Genomic DNA, 21,182 nt, shown 5'->3' with positions numbered 1-21,182 from the left:
AGTTATAAATATATAAATAATATAAATATAATAATAGAATAATAATAACGGAATAATGTGATAACATTTGTCCACCTGTCTACCCTCATTGCCCCCCCCCCCCCTCACCTTTCTCCTCACTGCTGCGTGTGTCTGTAATTCTCCCATCCCTCCTCTACCACGGATATCGACCAATCACGTGCGGCTTTAACCGAAGACCGGGGGCGGGGGAATAGAGGCCAAAAAAAGTCTGCTCCCATTTCCGGCTCTTTGTTCGGAACAGACTCTCTTCGTTCACTTCAGAGATGCGACTCGTTGGCGAACGACACATCACTAGCCTCTTGACTTCAAGCTTCTCGCCTGCTCACACTCTGCAAACGCCTTTTCTTCTTTTTTCAAAACCATGCCGGGCTATCTCTTGGAATTGTTTTGCCAGTCCAAATGTGTGCGCGCACGAGCTTCCAGGAGAATGGCGTCGATTTTGGCTGTGGCAGTCATTTGCATGGCGTTGCCATCCTCTACATGGAGTTCTTATTTGAGCGATCGCTTCGTTTTGGAGCCCTACGATTACCTTTTTGACAGGGCGGTGGAAGCCTACTACAAGGGCGAGTGGCTGTCCGTCATCCTCAACATGGAAAAGGCTCTGCGGAACCGGGCCACCGTCCGCCGGGTCAAGGCCGACTGCCGACTCGGATGCGCCAACCGGACCGCGTTCGAGGAGCTGGCGGCGGGCTTCGGAGGTTCCCTTCCCGATGCTGGATCGGTGGAGGACTTGGCGTTCTTCTGGAAAGTTCTCAAACGAGCAGAATGCGTGAAATCTTGCCAAACGGACAAACTTGGTCAAGCGACTTTGCATCTAGTCGGCCAAGAGGTGGAGTTGGAGTTTCACAGGAGGACTCCTTACAATTACTTGCAAGTGGCATATTTCAAGGTACAGTACAGCACAGCCGGCAGTCAACTAATGCAAAGTTTTGGCTCACTTTGGGACAAGCAAATGCGACATTTACACTTCACTGTGAGGAACCCAAATCTAACCGTAAACCACGCGCGCGCACACACGGGCACAAGCACATATGTACACACACACACACACACACACACACACACACACACACACACACACACACACACACACACACACACACACACACACACACACACACACACACACACACACACACACACACACACACACACACACACACACACACGACACACAACGATGCCACGTCAGAAGGCTTTCAGCTTTTCAGCGTATCCAAATCGGAAATAAGTTCGTCAAACAAACATTTGCTCCTGTCAAATAGCATTTTCCTTTCCACAAAATGGCCGATTATTTTGAGGATTCTTCTCTGGTTTAAAGGACAACCGACACCATTTTTTGTTTCCTAACTGACATCAGAAAAACGTTTTATAGCATCTAAAAAAACAAAAACACACAGGATGATATTTTGAGTCAAATGCAAAACACCAATAAAAATGACTTCAAGTGTCCCAAAACTGCCACAAAATGAGCTCGAAACTGGGCAGATTCAGAAAGTCCCGCACCCTTTTTCGTGACGTCACACCAGGATACTCACAAACTGCCTTGCTCCAGAATCAAAACAATGCTCCTAAGATTGGGAGAAGATGCTTTCTTGTTACTCATCCAGTTATGAATATGATTGGAATAGTTCTGAAAAGGAAAGCATCAATGTTTGGATCCAATGTAGCGCACAGATAATGCACAAGATGGCGCACAAACTCCGTTGGAAATGGACTGATTTGTCCGTTGGGAATTTGTGTCAACTTACACCTTCTTTACCGCAATTGGCTGCAACACATAACGATTCACCATTGCGTTATTGATGTCGTTGTCCTTCTAATTTCGCCATCAACACGGTGTTTTCAGATGAAAAAAGTACCCAAAATGCATTGTGTGTCGTGTTGTCGGTCAGGGGCGTTCCCTCCATGACGTCACTTAGGCCATCGTCATCAACTCGAAAAACAAGACTTCATGAATATTCAGCGTGAGTCCTAAAAGGTCAAATGTAGCTATATGCGCTGGAATCTTTGTCAAATGTGCTCAGTAGAAGTCATTTGAAGTCATTTTACAAATTATGGACCTTTAACGGACAACCGACATCACTTTTTTGTTTCCTAACTGACATCAGAAAAATGTTTCAATTTGAAACCAAGTGGCCAGTTTCAGAGGTCCCGCCCCCTTCTTCATGGTGTCACCCTAAGACGTCTTGCCTTGCTCGAGAATCAAAACAATGGCTTCAGATTGGAAGAAGATGCTTTCTTGTTACTCATATTTGAATCATATGATTCAAATAGTTCTGAAGAGGAAAGCATACCTGTTTGCAATTGATTAAAGAAGTTATTCCGTGTCATTTTGAGGTATCTGGGGGCGGGAAATGTAGCACCCAAAAGAGGCAGAAGATGGCGACAAAGCTCAGTGGAAACGTGCTTATTATTTCCTTTGAATTTTTGTCAACGAATATCAAATAGTAGTCTTGGTGCAACACACAAGGATTCACCATGGCGTTATTGATGTGTTTTCCTTCTAATTTCGCTATCAACACGAAGTTTTCAGACCAAACAAAGTACCGCAAATGCATTGAGGTGATGAAAAGACTGCTACAATGTGTTCTTTATTGGTGAGGGGCGTTCCTTCAGTGACGTAGGGTGAGGACTCGTCACCAACTCAAAAACAAGACTTCCGGAATATTCAGCGCGAGTCTTAAAAGGCCAAATGTAGCTTTAATATGCGGTGTAATCTTTGTAAAAGATGCTCAGTAGAAGTCATTTGAAGCCAATTTACAAATGATGGACACAACTCGGGCGCCATCTTGGATCTGAAGTCCAAGATGGCGCCCGAGTAGGCAGCCTCAGCAAGTGCTCTCATGAGCCTTGCTTTTTTTGGTTGTTTTTGTCTTGTTTTGTGTTTTCTTTTGTCACTTTGTGTTGTTGTGCATCGTGTGGAACGGATACAGATTGTTTTTCAGCATTTTTGACCACGACATTCATCAAGGAGGAGACTGTGCTGAGCGGTTGCGCCTTTTCGGCAGCATGAATATGCCAGTACTGTTTTTGAATGGGAGGAATGTCGGAGCCATTCGACTGCCATCGCTGGACACCAAAGGGGCCATTGTGCTTTTTTGCGCCTGTAATGGGCAGCATCTTCACAGCCCCGCTTTGTTTAGCAGAAAGGTCGGTGCTGTTGGACAGTCTGCGGTTGGATGGATGCATGGCTTGAGGAACCCGCGATAAGAAGAAAGGAGCGTCAGCGCAGAGCGCCGATGCGTATGTGCAACTGTTGCGGCTTGGAATTGAAGCAGATTTATGTGGAACAGGAGATGTGAGACAATCTCTTTTCGTCAATGGATGCTACAGCTGCGTGTTTGCTTTCAACATTTAGCTATTAGTCGATGTGCACATTCCACCATGATGTCCCTGATCCACTGGTGGAAAGACGCTTTGATCCTCTCCTCTTTCATCTAGAACTGTTTCATGTCATCACAAAGAGGGTACAGCAAGTCCTGAAGAATGAATGTCTCTCTGTGTCTTTGTTTTGTCATATTGTCTCTATGCTGTCATATTATTTGTTATTTAGTTTTTTTTGTTCTTTTGACTTCAAGACGGCGCCGCGAGAGTGGCTGCCTTTCCAGCAGCTCATGTATTTCGTTTTTCTACTTTCATTCCTTTCATCACTTTGCTGCTGTGAAATGTAAATTTCTCCACTGTGAGACTAATAAAGGCATATCCAATCCAATCCAATCCAATCCAACTTGTCCGGAGACGTCGGTTGTCCTTTAAAGTGAGAATTTTGTCCATGAATTCTTAGTAAATAATTCCAAATTGTCTTTCAGCTTCCTTTCATTGCTTTTCTTTCTCCTGTTGTGTGTTTCTGGTTTTGAAGCAATCCCATTTCAGCCATCATTTGTTACCGGGTTAACAAATCGACCCGGGCGCCTTCACCTTCATCTTCTTTTCTCATTCAAACAAAATACCTGAGAAGCGCTAACCACGCGTACCCGTTGGAATTGCCCCCGAACATGACATGCCTTTGTTGTTTTTTAGATCAATAAACTGGAAAAGGCAGTGGCAGCGGCTAATACCTTTTTTCAAGCAAATCAAGATCACGCAGAGATGAGGCAGAACCTGGACTACTACGGCACCATGGCGGGAGTGCGCGAAGAGGACTTCAAAGATCTGGAAGCCAGGCCGCACATGGTTTGAAACACAGATGCATAAAATACTTTAAAAAAAAAAGCTCGATAGCCAGCTAGCTAGCTAGCTAACAGATAGCAAATAGATAGCTAGCTAGGTAGACAAAAATCATCGCACTGGAGTGGACACCTATTTGCGTATTGTCTGGCAGTCAATGAGTTAATATTATGATCATACAGTGAGACCTCAACTTACGAACTTAATTCGTTCCCAGACAGTGTGTAATCTCCCCAAAAAAATAATTCCCATAGGAAACCATTAAAATGGGAATAATCCGTTCCCGGGTTTCCATAAAATATACTTTTCAACTTAATAAGCCTTAAAACTACACACGACATACCTTATTGTATGTATAATAAATGTGCTATTGTATTGTAATGAAAGAAATACACTGCACTGTATCATAAAGTCACTTTATTTACATTTGTGATGGTCATTGATGACTTAATGGAATGGCATTGGAGGTCAAAGGTCAAAGCGACTTGCTGTTTGGAAAGAGAGGCACATTACATGAGGACTGTAATTAAAGAAATAAACTGTGCTGTAAAATAAAGTTTTATTGACCCTTGTGATGGTCACTGATGGCTTAAGGAAGGAGAGTCACCTTCCATAAGGACTGTTGGTAACTTAACCTCTGGTGTGGCTTCTCTTTGCTTCTTTGGAGACTCCCTGTCCTTTTTGCTGATTAAAAACCTCTTAATTGACACCTGTTGCTTTCGGACCTGTAAGGTCTTACGAAAGTGAGGCATCACAGTATCGTTCATCAGGTTGATGACTCTCATAGCCACAGTCTTTTCTTGATGGAACTGTTCGATAAAAGCCTGCCATTCATTCCACTTTGCCAACATTTCTTTGATGCGCTCACTAGATGCTGGAGAAATCTCCTCCTCCTCACTTGACAACTCCTGGATGGCTTGTTGCTGCTTGTCCTCGTGAAGGGTAATCAAATCCTCCGTGTTGAGCACCTCATTATGGTCAGCAACAAGCTCCTCAATGTCATCCGCATCCACTTCGAGTCCCATGTTCTGTCCAAGGGAAACAATTTGGTCCAAAACAACAGCGTCATCAGGATCAAATGCTTCAAAATCCCTCCCAAGGATGCATGCGGGCCACAAATTCTTCCAAGCCGCTTTCAATGATCGGAGTGTAACATCCTGCCAAGCCTTTTCTACCAGCTGAACACGTTGAAATGGTCGCTCCAATAATCCCTCAGGGATAGTTGGTTGTCATTTGTGACTTGAAAGCATCTGGTAAATAAAGCCTTTGTGTAAAGCTTCTTGAAGCTTGCAATCACTTGCTGGTCCATGGGCTGCAGGACAAGGGTTGTGTTGGGAGGGAGGAATTTTACCTGAATGAAATTAAGAGCACCGTGAAGTTCCTCCTCCAAATTTGGTGGATGCGCTGGGGCATTGTCAAGGAGAAGAAGACACTTGACAGGGAGTCCTTTCTCCTCGAGATATTTCCTCACTGAAGGAGCGAAAACATCATGCATCCAGTCCATAAACAGGAGACGAGTTACCCAAGCTTTGGTGTTGGACTTCCACATGACAGGAAGCTTAGAATTAATCACCTGGTTTCTTTTGAATGCCCTTGGGGTTTCTGAAGGATAAACCAACATTGGTTTTATCTTACAGTCACCACTGGCATTAGCACAACACAGGAGGGTTAGCCTATCTTTCATTGGTTTATGCCCAGGGACAGACGTCTCTTCCTGAGTAATGAAAGTCCGGTTAGGCATCTTCTTCCAGAAAAGTCTGGTCTCATCCGCATTAAATACCTGCTGAGGAACGTAGCCTTCTTCATTCACCAGTTCGAGGAATGACGCCTTGTAGGCTTCTGCAGCTTTATGGTCAGAACTGGCTGCTTCACCATGACGAATGATGCAGTGAATCCCAGTACGGCGCTTAAAGCTCTCGAACCATCCCTTTCTGGCTTTAAAATCCTCAATCGTTGCCGAACTTCCAGGTTGCCGCGTGGTGATATCGGCGTGAATTAGCCGTGCTTTCTCACATGAAATAGCTTTACTCACGCTCCTTTTCGTTAATCCAAATTAACAGAAGTTTTTCAACTTCTTCGATTGCCCGAGCCCGTCGTTTTGAGAGTATGGAAACACCTTTTGCAACAGACGCACCTTTGATGGCTTCTTTGTTGCGAAGGATGGTAGCGATGGTGGACTTAGCATAGCCGCGCTCTGCCGCTAAATCACACAAACGCACACCTCGTTCGTGTTTTTCAATTATCTCCTTCTTCTCAACGACGGTGATTTTATTTTGTTTCTTCTTGGTCTGAAGACGAGCCTGTGGAGGTTTTGTTTCAGTGCCATAATCGTAAAAGTATAAGCAAAAAGCTGCACGGAGGCGATCGACGTGTGCATTCAATGAGAGGGGGTGTGCAAAGTAGCGGCGGCTGGAGCGCTGTTTGGTTGCCGAAGATCACTCCGCCAGAGCTGAAGGTCATGTGCTTTGGTGTTCTTCCGCAGAAGATTATGTATTGATGTATACACACTTCCACCGAAGTGTGTAATATGAAAATAGTTCTTATTATGAGGCTTAATTTTCATAAATTTGACGTTCGTATGATGAAAAGTTCGTATTATAAGGCGTTCGTAAGTTGAGGTCTCACTGTATTTGTATTTGCTCACCCAAATGGCATGTTTTGCCAATCTGGTGCAGCCTTTGCATGAACAATTGTTAAACATTTGAAAGTGTTGATCATAATAATAATACATTTGATTTATAAGCGCCTTTCAAAAATCTCAAGGACACTACACAGTCACAGGATATTTTTTCTGCGGTTGAGCAGCGACAGCCACACGCGACAGCGTTCACTCAACCCGGAAGTAACAAAGTAAAAAAACAAAACAAAAAAAAAACAAAATAACAAATAATATGACAACACAAAGACATAGAGAGTCGTTCATTCTTAAGCACTTTCTGTACCCTCTTTGTAACATGGAGCAGTTCTAGATGAAACAGAGAGGATCAAAGTGTCCTTTTCAGCAGTGGATCAGGGACGTCATGGTGGAATGTGCACGTCGACTACAAGCTAAATGTTGAAAGCAAACACGCAGCTGTAGCATCCATTGACCAAAAGAGATTGTGTCACATCTCCTGTCCCACATAAATCTGCTTCAAATCCAAAGCCGCGACAGGTTTCTATAGCGCTTTAACAGCTGAAGCTGGAACTAAGCGCTAACGTGGAAAAATAGGGAAGGAATGCTTGAAAAAGGAGAGGAGTAGCAGTACCTTACATTGCAGGAGTTTCTGAAAAATTACAAAGAGTCCTTTGGCAACATGAAATTCCAACTTATTTGAAGCCGATAAACACGTTAAGGCAAAAATGAGTGCATCCAAAAGATAGGCTGCTAAATGAAAAACAAAGTCATGTAGTTTATTCAATGAAAATTGTAAAGAGCAGTACATTGGGGAGACTCAACAAATTCTCAAAAAAAGTCTTTATCAACATGGCAGGGACAATACAAGTGGGCCTCAATCGGCAGTACATTTGCACCTAAAAGCTAGCAACCACTCATTTGACGACAATGAGGTTAAAATCTTAGCAAAAGAACATAGATGGTTTGAAAGGGGAGTAAAAGAAGCGATTCTCATAAAACAACAAAATCCTTCATTAAACCGGTCTGGTGGGTGAGGTTCAATTTGGATCGTCCATGATGTCCCTGATCCACTGGTGGAAAGACGCTTTGATCCTCTCCTCTTTCATCTAGAACTGCTTCATGTCATCACAAAGAGGGTACAGCAAGTCCTGAAGAATGAATGTCTCTCTGTGTCTTTGTTTGGTCATATTGTCTCTATGCTGTCATATTATTTGTTATTTAGTTTTTTTTTTGTTCTTTTGACTTCAAGACGGCGCCGCGAGAGTGGCTGCCTTTCCAGCAGCTCATGTATTTCGTTTTTCTACTTTCATTCCTTTCATCACTTTGCTGCTGTGAAATGTAAATTTCTCCACTGTGAGACTAATAAAGGCATATCCAATCCAATACAATCCATACAATAGCCTGCTTAGGCAACATAGGATTAGTAATACTGATGAGGTGATACCGGTGGGAGTGGGGGAAATAGGCCAGTCGTTAGTCAGGAATGTAGGAACAATCAGTGGGGCCACAGGGAGTGGTCCTCTGCTCCCCCCAACCTGAGAGTAGGGACCCAGCATAGCTGTGTCCGGCGCCGCCATGTCTGGACATTAGGAATATATAAATAGGGCCGATATATATATATATATATATATATATATATATATATATATATATATATATATATATATATATATATATATATATATATATATATATATATATATATATATATATAAAGCCGTTGTCGTGGATGTAGCGGTCCCGAGTGATGGAAACATCAGAAAGAAGGAACATGAGAAAATGGAGAAATACCAAGGGCTCAGAGAGGAGCTGGAAAGAGCCTGGAAGGTAAAGATGACAGTCGTGCCTGTGGTGGTCGGAGCACTCGGGGCAGTGACCCCCAAACTCGACGAGTGGTTGCAACAGATCCCGGGAACAACATCGGATATCTCGGTCCAGAAATGCGCAGTGCTGGGAACAGCACGGATACTGCGCAGAACCGTCAAGCTTCTGGTAGAGGACCCGAGCTGAAATGGGGGACAAACACCACCCATGGGGGGTGAGACGAGGATTTATATATATATATATATATATATTGTGATGTCACGAGAGGCTGTGTCCTGGAGGGCAAATACATCCCCCTAAGATGGCTCCACCCAGAGAGAGTCTTGGCCCCACCTGGTGGAAGGCAGCAATTAAACCCACACACCTGCAGCTGATCAGGGCTTGATTGGAAAGCAGGGCTCTTAAGGCAGAGAGCCTCTGAGTGTGCAGCTTGGGGAAAGACAAGCTCGATTGCTGTGCTCTGTGGAGAAGTTGATTGCTGCGTGGAACTCATTGCCCGTTGGGACCACACGACTGGACACTGGATTTGAACCGAGCTAAGGTGGCTAGGCTACATGAGGAGGACGTCAAGAGGGGTGAGGCCTAGAGACTCTTGGAAAGAACTCCGTCGTCAGTTTTTACATCAGAAGAGACTTTATTTGGATTTAAGTAGCAGAAGAGACTTTATTTGGATTTAAGTATTGGAAGAGACACTATTCAAACCTTTGTTGCTTGTGAATTCCCCCTGGAACCCTTGATTAAAACCTTTTGTTTGTATCCAAACCTGTCGTCCATTGCACTTCTTGTCCTGTCCTGCTGAGAGCTAGCCTCTCATGATATCACAATATATATATATATATATATATATATATATATATATATATATATATATATATATATATATATATATATATATATATATATATATTGTCCCTTGACATTTGACTCATCTTCTAACTTGTGTTTGTTCACCTGTCGTCATTTTGTTCAGGCAAAGTTCTTGACGGCCAAAAGTTCTTACAGCGACAACTCCTTCAGTTTGGCGGCCAAACAATTTGAGGCGGCAGTTCACGAGTACTTGATGGCTCAAGAAGAGTGCCGGGCGCTTTGCGAAGGAAGCTACGACTATGACGGCTACAATTACATGGAGTACAACGCCGACCTCTATCAGACCATGACAGGTGAGCCGCCATTTTGCTTGATTGAGGTCAAATGGATTTTTTATTTTGTTTTTGCAGTGTCTGAAACTCATGAGAAAAAGTTAGCGGACACGAGAGCAGACAACTCTCAGTTGCCTGCCCGGCCATAAAGTTGCCTGCCCCATTTTACACAATTTGAAACACAAGACGACTAATCGCAAAAAAAAAAAAAACATTGTGGCATTTAATTTCAAAGCGCCTTTCAAAACTCTCAAGGACACTTTGCAGTCACGGGATAATGTACGTTTACGTTTTATAGCGTCATAAATGTTGTTAGTTTCTTTTGAAACTTTCTTCCGGGGCTGAGTGCGTCTACTTTGGAAAATGATACGCAAATGCACGACCTTATAACGCTCGGGAAAGTCCGAAAATGCGAAGCAGGCTTCTGATTGGCTGCCGTGCCGAGTATGCAAATTGACAAACCAACCGGTTTGTTTTTCTTCCTTCAGCGATGGGTATTCGGTGAAATTTTGACCCGCATCCTTTCACCAAACGGTTCGGACAGCCAACAACCACACACGATATCACCATCGTACTAAAACGCAAAGACTTTCATTCAACAAAACCGGAAATGAAAGGCATAAGCTTACAAAACAATGATGGCACTCCGATAGAGATGAGACAGAATAAGAAGTGATCATATTTCAAAGTTTCATGCTGTTATATGCTTAGTCAACACTTGTGATTTGAATACACAATTGAAGCACAGACAACCTGGGGCCAATCAGGTCAACAGACACAGCAAGTTAAACTGTCAGCTTCATTGAGGAGATCTGGCCTGGCACAGAATTTAGGACTTGGGAAACTCCTTATCACTCTGACACACTCGCTGACAACTGTTGTGTTTACTTGGCTATCGGCCGATCACGTGATCATAACAAACGACGTCACACTGGCATCTCCTATAACGCTCGGGAAAGTCCGGAAGCAGAAAGCAGGCTTCTGATTGGCTGCCGTGCCGAGTATGCAAATTGACAAACGAACCGAAATTGCAAATTTTCCAAAACGAATCAAGATTTATTTATTGCAATTTCGAAACCTTCGTTCAAATGTTGGCTTTATTGAATAAAGCCAACATTTGATTTGAGAGAAAAAAATCGTTTTGGGCGGAGACATTTTGTCAGTTTAACGCCCGACGTAAATGTTGCACGCCCCGGGCGTCCGGGCAGATGTTATTTCAGACACTGCTTGATGGCGGACTTGTGTCAGACCACTACATTCAGGTCCTGAATTGTAAGCAGCGCTGTTCCACGGAGTTGGCTGTGCTTGCTTCTGGAGGTGACAAGCCCTTGGAGGATTTCCTTCCCTCACACTTTAACTACCTGCAGTTTTCCTACTACAACAGTGAGTACTTAGGCACGTAGAAATGAAATGTATTATTATTATTTTGCCTTGTGTGAGTGAGCGTCTTACGTCGCTCTCTTCTTTCTTCTTTGATTTGACCGCAGGTGAAAAGTACGAGCTGGCCATCGAATGCGCCAAGACGTACTTGCTCTTCCACCCTGACGACGAAGTGATGAAGCAGAATCTTGCTTATTATTCAAGCGTGCTGGGCTTGGACAAGGCGGAGTTGATCACACCCAGACAAGTAAAGTGATTGAGCTCACAATCTTTTTGAAAAATAACAAGAAGGCATCCACGTTGGATGGCACAAGAACATCAAAGTCAAAGTCAGCTTTCTTGTCAAATATGCTAATGTGCATGACATTGGATTGGATTGGATTGGATATGCCTTTATTCGTCTCACAGTGGAGAAATTTACATTTCACAGCAGCAAAGACATACAGCGCAGATGAAATTTTTATGTCCTCTCGGACCCAGCGTGCAAGGCACTTAAAATGTGTCTAAAAAAGACAGACAATTGACAACACACAATACATGTCATTTCTGAATGTAAAGTGAGGTAGCGTCGTATGTGTAGTAATGCAAAAACAAAAAAAAGGTTGAAGTGAGGTCTTGCAGAAAAAAAGTACAGCGTGTAGCGTGTACTCAGAGTTCGGTGAGTGCGGCAGTGGGAATGGCTCAGGGGGGGCAGGGCCGGGAGGGAGTTGAGTCTCCTGACTACCTGGTGGCAGAAACTGTCCTTGAGACCATGCCAGTCGTCATCATGAAGCATGGAAATGGTTTTCTTTTTGGCCCAAGCCTCACGAGGCCTCATTTGATCCACTGCGCCATCATGTGGAAAATAAATGTCTAGACCGAGAGAGTGATTCAAATGCCACCAAAGATTTGATGGGCTCAAAATGTACGGAAGAGGATTAAAAGTCAAATAAAGATGTCAGTATTGTTACTTTTATTCAGACTTGAAAGTGACCGTCCTGACTTTCAAGTCCCAATTTTGAGACTCAAGTCAGGATTGTGAGAATAAATTAAGTCAGCCTTCTGAGATGGCAACAACCAAAAATGAATAATAATACTAATACATTGTATTTCTAAGCGCCTTTCAAAACTCTCAAGGCCACTTTACAGTCACAGGATAAGTAACTGAGAAGTAACTCAAATAGATAGCAAGCTAGCCCGCTCACGAATAGATAGCTAATAGCTAGCGAATAGATAGCGAATAGATAGCTAATAGCGAGCGAATAGATAGCTATTAGCTAAAGAATGGATAGCTATTAGCTAGCAAATGGGTAACTACTATAATACCTAGCGAATAGATAGCTATTATCTAGCGAATAGATAACTACTGTAATACCTAGCGAAGATATAGCTAATACAGAGCGAATAGATAGCTAATAGCTAATAGATACAGTCGCTAGATAAGAAGATAGCCAGCTAATAGATTTCCAAGATGTCTTGAATGAATGACTCGCGGCAATTTCAAGCAGTTTGGAATGAAGCAAATGTGTTTGCAACCCTTCAGACGATGAAGCGCTTCTTTCAGCGTTCGCTGCTTGAGAAACAACTGCTGTACTACGCGTACGAAGCCTTTGGGATCACCTTTATTGATCCTGTGAGTACTTTCTTTTCCTCTCTGCACTTTGGCAATCACATTCTTCATTTTCTCTCCTAACCGGGAGGAGTTTGCCGTTGAGAGACAAGGCAACTTTTGCTCATTCTTACTCTTATTGCTATTATTGATTGATTGATTGATTGATTGATTGTGTTGAAGGACACCTGGACTCCAGAAGATATCATGCCCAAAAGACTAAGAGACAAACAGAAGTAAGAGATGCTTATGAATGAATTGTATTCAATTAAGAATGGATTGTGTGTGCGTGCGTGCGTGTGAATGGAATGTCTGTTGTAGTTATAATAATAATACAGTAAAGTCTCGTTATATCGATATTCAAGGGAGTCCGAAAAAATATCGATATAACCGGGACTATCGATATATCCGACCCTGTTTGCATGTAATTTTCTCCGTGCGTGCATAGAAATAGTATCGATATAACCGGGACTATCGATATATCCGATATCGATATAACGAGACTTTACTGTAATAATAATAATAATAATAATCCATTTAATTTCTAAGCGCCTCTCAAAACTCTCATGGTCACTTTACAGTCACAGGATGAGCTTTTCTGTGGCTGAGTAGCGGCACAGCCACATGCCCCAGCGTTCACTCAACCCGGAATAACTCAAATAGATAGAAAGCGAGCTAGCCAGCTAGCTCATAGCTATGAATTCATTGTTTTTCAGTTTTTTTTTTGTATGACTAATTTGAATGTGCCGTATTTTCCTGACATAATCGAGGAAAAGGTGTCTTCAGGCGTCATGTGTACTTCTTTGACCTTTGGCTCCTCATCCGAAGAGCTTCGTCAGCGACCTAAAGTTATGCTGGTAACCCTGGCCCTCCATCCCTAATGGACAGCGCTCTGCTCTGATAGGTCCCTGCTCTAATGGAGCACTCCCTGAAGCCAATCTGATTACTTCTATTCTTCTATCGCTGGCTGAGGTTTCACCTCAATAGCATGACGAAGCCTACCTACGTGGTATCAACCTGAGAAGTCTGTTGTAAGCACGGTCTCAATGACACCTGAAACCGGCATGGCGCAGATGACAGCTGCTTTTCCTCCATAGTTTCACTTTGGTGCTCATGTGATTGTGGTCACATGATTTTGTCGACAAAATCATGTGACCAGCATGTGACATCCATTCACAAAAAGTAACATTTGAAATAAAGTTCACAAGACTCTGAAAAATGATGGAAAAGATGGCTTCCTGTTTCAGTATTGTCTAACATTGTCTTTGTTGACCTCTCTGTCAGGGCTGACAGAGAGACAGCCGCAAAGATTACGGAGGAAATCGGAAACCTGATGAAAGAGATTGAAACTCTGGTGGAGGAGAAGAAAAAAGACTCCTCCGATTTGACCAACATGGTTGCAGCGCAAGAAGGTAACTCTTAAAGGACAACCCACACCATTTTTTGTTTCCTAACTGACACCAGAAAAAATAGCCAGGCTGATATTTTGGAGAGATTGAGAAAGTCCCGCCCCCTTGTTGGTGACGTCACGCCAGGATACTCCTTCACAAACTGCCTTGCTCCAGAATCAAAAAGATGGCTTCCAGAGTTCAGATTGGGAGAACATGCTTTCTTGTTACTCTTCCAGTTATGAATAGGATTCAAATAGTTCTGAAGAGGAAAGCACAAGTGTTTGCCATCGATTCAAGAAGTCCTTCCGTATCAGTTCGAGCCGTCTGTAGCGCCCAGAAAATGCACAAGATGGCGCACAAGATCTGTTGGAAATGGGCTGATTGGGAATTTGTCTCAACTTCCACCTTCTTTATGCGTGTTACCGCAATTGGCTGCCACACACAGCCATTCACCATCCCGTTATTGATGTTGTTTTCCTTCTAATTTCGCCATCAACACGGTGTTTTCAGACGAAACAAAGTGCCCAAAATCAGAATCAAAATCATCTTTATTGGCAAGGATGTAGAACACACAAGGAATTTGTTTCCGGCCGAACACGCTGCTCTCGAATCATTATCAAAAAATTGCAAAGCCGCACTAGACAGTTCCATTTGGGCTACTGTTTAAAGAGTTAATGGCTCGGGGGAAGAAGCTGTTTAAATGTCTGCTGGATTTGGTGCGCATGGATCGGCCTGAGGGGAGTCGCTGGAAAAGGTGGTGGGCAGGGTGTGGAGGGTCTAGTCGGATTTTCCGCGCCCTAGTTTGGATTCTTGCAGTGTGCGAGTCCTCGAGAGCGGCTACGGCTACGGCCAACGATTTTTTCCGCCGTCCGAACTGTCCGTTGAAGTCGGATTTTGTCCGTTTTTGTGGTGTGGTGTGTGTCGCTTTCTTGGTCAGGGGCGTTCCCTCCGTGACGTCACGTCAGAAATCGTTATCAACTGGAAAACAAGACGTAAAAGGTCACATCTAGCTGTATGCCGTGGAATCTTTGTCAAATGCGCTCAATCGAAGTCGTTTGAAGTCATTTTACAAATTATGGACGCAACTTGCTTGAGGTGTCGGTTGTCCTTTAGATAACCTTCCCGGGCTGTCACTGTCAGTCAAACTGTCTCCTACCAATCATCTACGTCAGGCGCAAGTCCGTTTGATGACAACATGAAAGTGACGATGACGTCGGCGCAGTTGAACGGCTCTCAACGGGTCTTGCTGGATGGCGTCATCGCCAACGACGACTGCGCTCGCTTGCGGCAGCTTTCCAATGTGAGTTAGACAAACATTTCACCAGAATAATAATCATCCTAATAATAGTTATTTTTATTCATAAGCGCCTTTCAAAGAGCTCAACATTTGTATGTCATGCCTGATTTATAAGATAAGAGAAAAACAAAGCACAGGATGTCATGTAAGTAAGTGGTCGCACAACCCCGGCGTGGTCTCACACACACACGCACAAGCGCGCGCACACACACACACATCCAAAAATATACACACTCATACAATCTCACACTAACACACATACATAAATACATGCACACAAACACACAAACAAATACACACAAACACGCACAGAAACTCACACACAAACACAAAAATGAATGACTGTGTCTTTGTGTTGTCATATTATTTGTTATTTATTTATTTTACTTAATGTGACTTCCGGGTTGAGTGAATGCTGTGGCGCTGCTCACCCGTACAAAAACTATCCTGTGACTGTTAAGTGTCCTTGAGAGTTTTGAAAGGCGCTTAGAAATAAAATGTATAATGATGATGATGATTATTATTACTATTATGAGCTATCTACTAGCTGGCTAGCTAGCTTCGTAGCTATTAACTTCCGGGTTGCGTGAACGCTGGCGCGTGTGGCTGCCGCTGCTCACCCACAGAAAAACTGATCCTGTGACTGTAAAGTGACCTTGAGAGTTTTGAAAGGTTCTTATATGAAATGTATTATGATTATATGTGTTGAGCCTTGGCGTCCATCATCTTCATCAGCTTGCTTGACATTGTTGCTTGTTGTGCGTCCGATGTGTTAGGCAGCTGCGTTGGGAGGCGATGGCTACCGGGGACGTCCTTCTCCTCATTCCAGCACGGAAATGTTTCAAGGCGTCACCATTCTCAAGGCTCTGAAGGTCTGTCACTAGCGCACAGCACAAGTCAACAAATTGGAAGCCAGAAACATTTTGGGGCGGACATCTTTTCAAAGGTTTTCCCTGTACAAGGCGCACTGGATGATGTAAGATTTTGACAGACAAAACATCGCTCGCTGCGCCTTATAGTGCCGAAAATCCGCACTTTGTGAGGTCCTGTCATGGAAAGGAAGGTGCTCTTCTTTGGATCTTTCCAAGTGTGTGTCTTTCAATCTTTTTCCAGCCAAGGCACATGATTATAACAATAAGAATAACAATAATAAGTTTTTCTATGGGTGAGCAGAGGCAGCCGCATGCGCCAGCATTCACTCAACCCAGAAGTAACTCAGATAGAAAGCTAGTTAGCTAGCTAATAGATACATCACAATAATAATACATTTGATTTCTAAGTGCCTTTCAAAACTCTCAAGGTCACTTTACAGTCAGAAGATACGTTTTTCTGTGGGTGAGCAGCGGCAGCCACACACGCCGGCGTTTACTCAACCCAGAAGAAACTCAAATAGATAGAAAGCTCGCTAAAAGTTAGATTGTGCTTCTTTCATTGACAACAAATCCTAGAAAAGCTTCTTTTCACAATCAAGTCTTGTCAAGACGAGACAAGAAGTGTTTGAAACGCTTGCAAATTCCCGCAATCGAATAATCCCCCATTTAGCGCGCTTCGTGGGAATCAGAACCCCTGGCGAGAGCTGAAAATCCGCCTTCCCTAACATTCTTCAGAATTGTCTTTATGCAGCTGGGACAGTCTAGCATTAGCATTAGTATTAGCCTCCAGCTGCTTTGCTCTTCTCACAGAAAAAAGCAGCACATATGTGCGAAAGAAAGCAACACAATGGCGATGAGAAGAGCGAAGTAGCTAATGGCTAATACTACACTGTCAAAAAGACAACGCTGAAGAATGTTAGTGACTGGATAACCTTGTTTTTAATTCAATATTTACATGGTTGCAAAGTATAGTAAGGCGTTTTTAGCAGAAAAAAAACGAACCATGTAGAGTAAGGTATTTGTAGCCCAAAAAAAACCACCAGGTATTCAACAAATGTCAGAAAGAAAGAATAGGGAATGAAACCCAAAATTCCGAAGATACAAAAAGGAGAGGAGTAGCAGTACCTTACATTGCAGGAGTTTCTGAAAAATTACCAAGAGTCCTTTGGCAACACAAAATTCCTACTTATTTGAAGCCGATAAACACATTAAGGCAAAAATGAGTGCATCCAAAAGACAGGCTACCAAATGAAAAACAAAGTCATGTAGTTTATTGAATACATTGTAAGAATGAAAATTGTAAAGAGCAGTACATTGGGGAGACTCAACACATTCTCCAAAAAAGACTTTATCAACATCGCAGGGACAATACAAGTGGGCCTCAATCGGCAGTACATTTGCACCTAAAAACTAGCAGATGACGGCTGAAGAAACCTTCTCATCTAAAAGCTAGCAACCACTCATTTGACGACAATGAGGTTGAAATCTTAGCGAAAGAACATAGATGGTTTGAAAGGGGGGTAAAAGAAGCGATTCTCATAAAACAACTAAATCCTTCATTAAACCTGTCCGGTGGGGTGAGGTTCAATTTGGATCGTTCATACAATAGCCTGCTTAGGCAACATAGTAATACTGATGAGGTGATACCGGAGGGAGTGGGGCAAATAGGCCAGTCGTTAGTCAGGAATGTAGGAACAATCAGTGGGGCCGCAGGGAGTGGTCCTCTGCTCCCCCCAACCTGAGAGTAGGGACCTATCATAGCTGTGTCCGGCGCCACCATGTCTGGACATTAGGGATGTATAAATAGGGCTGATACGACCAGTAAGACTTTAGTTCGCTGACGAAGCCTCTTGGATAGGCGAAACGTCCGAAACCTTCAAAATTGTAGACGACGGCTGAAGAAACCTTCTCATCGATGGACCACGCCTGTACGACTGAGAGCTTACACAGACACATGTATAGTAAGGCGTTTTTAGGCCGAAAAAAACGACCATGTATAGTAAGGCGTTTTTAACACAGAAAAACGACCATGTATATAGGAAGATGTTTTTAGCCGAAAAAAAAAAAAAAAAAACGACCATGTACAGTAAGGCTTTTTTAGGCCGAAAAAACGACCATGACAAGCATGACAATCGTGTCCGTCGGCGCAAGGCTTGAAAAACACTGTTGTCAACAAACCAAAAACCGTCATTCCCTTTTCCCTCCCCTCTTGTATTTTGTTTTTCTTGTAGCTGGCACAAGAAGGCAAAGTTTCACTGAAGGCCGTTCGACTTTTCTTCGATGTCGGCGAGAAGGTGAAGAAGGTTTTGGAGTCCTACTTTAGCTTGAAGGAGCCGCTCTACTTCTCATATTCGCATCTGGTGTGCCGATCGGCTATTGAGGGTGAGTCAAATCCACCTTGGATCAGACACTTGTCGACACTTTCGCACGGCCGGTGGATGACCCCAGAGTAAATGTCTGTGTAAGCTCTCGGTGGTCCATCGATGAGAAGGTTTCTTCAGCCGTTATCTGGACTTCTCTCAAGTTTCGCTTCTTATCCAAGAGGCTTTGTCAGCGAGCTAAAATTTGCTGGTCGTTTTGGATATCCAAAAGCTGAACAAATCTTGTGCTCCGTTTGAAACTGTGTTGAATGTGAAAAGGCACCCCATCACTCTTTTGATGTGTTGCCCTGTTGATATTCAGGGAAGCAAGAGAGCCGGAGTGATCTGAGTCACTCCGTTCACGTGGACAACTGCTTGCTGGTTTCTGAACTCAACGAGTGTTTGAAGGAACCGCCTGCGTACACGCATCGAGATTTCAGGTCAGCTTTCCAAATGCTCTGCCGCTATTTTTAACCCTTCTTTCGATTTAGAATTGTATTTGATTTATTATTGTTGTCTACGCTTGTCTGTGACTGGAAAGTGGCCTTGAGAGCACTTTATTTGCTAGCTATTTGCTATCAATCAGCTGTGTAGCTGGCTTGCTAGCTATCTAGTGAGCTATCTATTAGATATCTGGCTGGCTACCAAGCTAGCTATTAGCTGGCTAGTTAGCTTTCTATAATGTGAGACAACACAAAAGACACAGACAGTCATTTAATCTTTGCTGTCTATTAGCTATCTAACTAACTAACTGGTTATCTAGCTAGCTATTTATTAGCTATCTATCTGTTAGCTATCTAGGTAGCTATCTGTTAGCTATCCATTAGCTATCTATTAACTAGCTATTAGCTATCTATCTATTAACTTGCTATTAGCTAGGTAGCTAGCCTTCTACCTATTCGAGTTATTCTGGATTGAGTGAACGCTGGCGCGTGTGGCTGCCGCTGCTCACCCACAGAAAAACACACCCTGTGACTGTAAAGTGACCTTAAATGTATTCTTCTTATTATTATTATGATTATTTGTCTTTCTGGACAGCGCAATCCTTTACCTGAATGACGACTTTGAAGGGGGAGACTTCATTTTCACCGAATTAGATGGCAAAGTCGTCACGGTACTCCTTCAACTTTATTTTCAACAACCTTTTGAATTGCGAATGTCCTCGTAGGCATTTGTCTCTCCTTGTTTCTGATTTCTCCAGGCGGTCGTGCGTCCGCGCTGCGGACGTGTGGTCGGATTCGGAGCGGGAAAAGAAAACCCGCACGGCGTGAGAGGCGTCACAAAGGGGCAGCGTTGCGCCCTCGCCCTCTGGTTCACTTTGGATGCGGCTCATGAGGAAAAGGTAGGGCGCGCCAGAGGTCAAGAGGTCATTTTGAGCAGCCTCGACCTTCTCTCCTTTCATATATGCCTTGTATTGGTAGGAAAGGAGGCAAGCTCAGAGTATGTTGGAGATGTTCTCCACAACTTTGCTCCCAGAATTCGACTCCAAAGATCCCAAATCCCAAAAAGGTGACAATCCGCCGGCGACAGGCAAGGCCAAAGCAAATCAAGACGCAGAGCAAGTGAGCAGCGTACGAGATGTAAAAAGAGGCACTGTCAAGGAAGACGCAAGTCCACCTTTACACGGCGACGGAGAACACAAAACAAAGGTGGACAATTCCAAAGATGGCCTCAAAATGGATCCTCAAACGCTTTCCAAGTCACAATTTCACAATGGCAAGGAGGAGCTGTGAATTCATTTGATCAGCACAAATTCATCAACGTTTGTTACAAGTGAAAATAAAGTGATTTCTTTCCAAAATGTTTCGTCATGAAAGTCCAGATGTTTGAAAATGCAACAGAGTAGTTGCCCCCCCCCCCCACTGCCCAGAACAAGTCACTCTGATCTCAGAGGTGCTGGACAACAAATGGAGAAGCTTCCAACCGCAGCTCGGAAATGAGGATGTTGGAAATTCTCACTTTTTTCTTTTGTTGTCTTGTCAGACATCTGTGAAAGCTCTCTCTCAGTCGTCGTCCGGGAGTGGTCCATCCATGAGGTTTCTTCAGCTGTATTCTGGACTTCTTTGAAGGTGTCGGACGCTACTGTCCAGACGTGGCAGTGCCAGACTCTGCTATGATTGGTACATGCGGCTACACTGATTGTCTGTCACTATTGTCCTGACTGATTACTTCTATTGTCCTACCTGAGTATGGGGGTCTACGACTGGCCTGATTGCCCCATTTGCTCTGGTATCACCTCATCAGCATAACTAAGCCTATGTTGCCTAAGAAGTCGTTTGTCGGAACAGTCCAAATTGAACCTCACCCCACCATGGCGATTTAGTGAAGGCTTTTGCTGTTTTATGAAACCATCTATGTTCTTTTGCTAAGATTTTAAGCTGCTTGTCGTCAAATGAGTGCTTGCTAGCTTTTAGGTGCAGATGTACCGCAGATTGAGGCCCACAGTCTTTTTGGGGAGAATTGGTTTAGTCTCCCCAATGTATTGCTCTTTACAATGTTCATTTGCCATGACTTTGTTTTTCA

At 43.5% G+C, this 21,182-nt stretch overlaps 1 protein-coding gene across 1 annotated transcript; it reads left to right on the top strand.

The window, feature by feature from the left end:
- Nucleotides 1–251: 251 nt before the first annotated feature.
- p3h1 (prolyl 3-hydroxylase 1) lies at nucleotides 252–21,123 on the top strand. Its single transcript, XM_089010340.1, has 15 exons — nucleotides 252–910; nucleotides 4,045–4,197; nucleotides 9,603–9,792; nucleotides 11,020–11,154; nucleotides 11,259–11,398; nucleotides 12,674–12,763; nucleotides 12,923–12,975; nucleotides 14,024–14,151; nucleotides 15,303–15,430; nucleotides 16,204–16,299; nucleotides 18,531–18,681; nucleotides 18,982–19,099; nucleotides 19,698–19,773; nucleotides 19,861–20,001; nucleotides 20,081–21,123. Exons 1-15 carry the CDS (start codon nucleotides 383–385, stop codon nucleotides 20,390–20,392), a joined length of 2,439 nt encoding a protein of 812 aa, XP_088866466.1. The 5' UTR covers nucleotides 252–382; the 3' UTR covers nucleotides 20,393–21,123.
- The last annotated feature ends 59 nt before the right edge of the window (nucleotides 21,124–21,182 follow it).

The sequence above is a fragment of the Hippocampus bargibanti genome, linkage group LG12, assembly GCF_051943395.1.
Source record: "Hippocampus bargibanti isolate YZ-2025 linkage group LG12, ASM5194339v1, whole genome shotgun sequence".
Taxonomy (NCBI): domain Eukaryota; kingdom Metazoa; phylum Chordata; class Actinopteri; order Syngnathiformes; family Syngnathidae; genus Hippocampus; species Hippocampus bargibanti.
The sequence above is the reverse complement of the archived record's forward strand: the minus strand, read 5'-3'. Positions and strand labels throughout refer to the sequence as shown.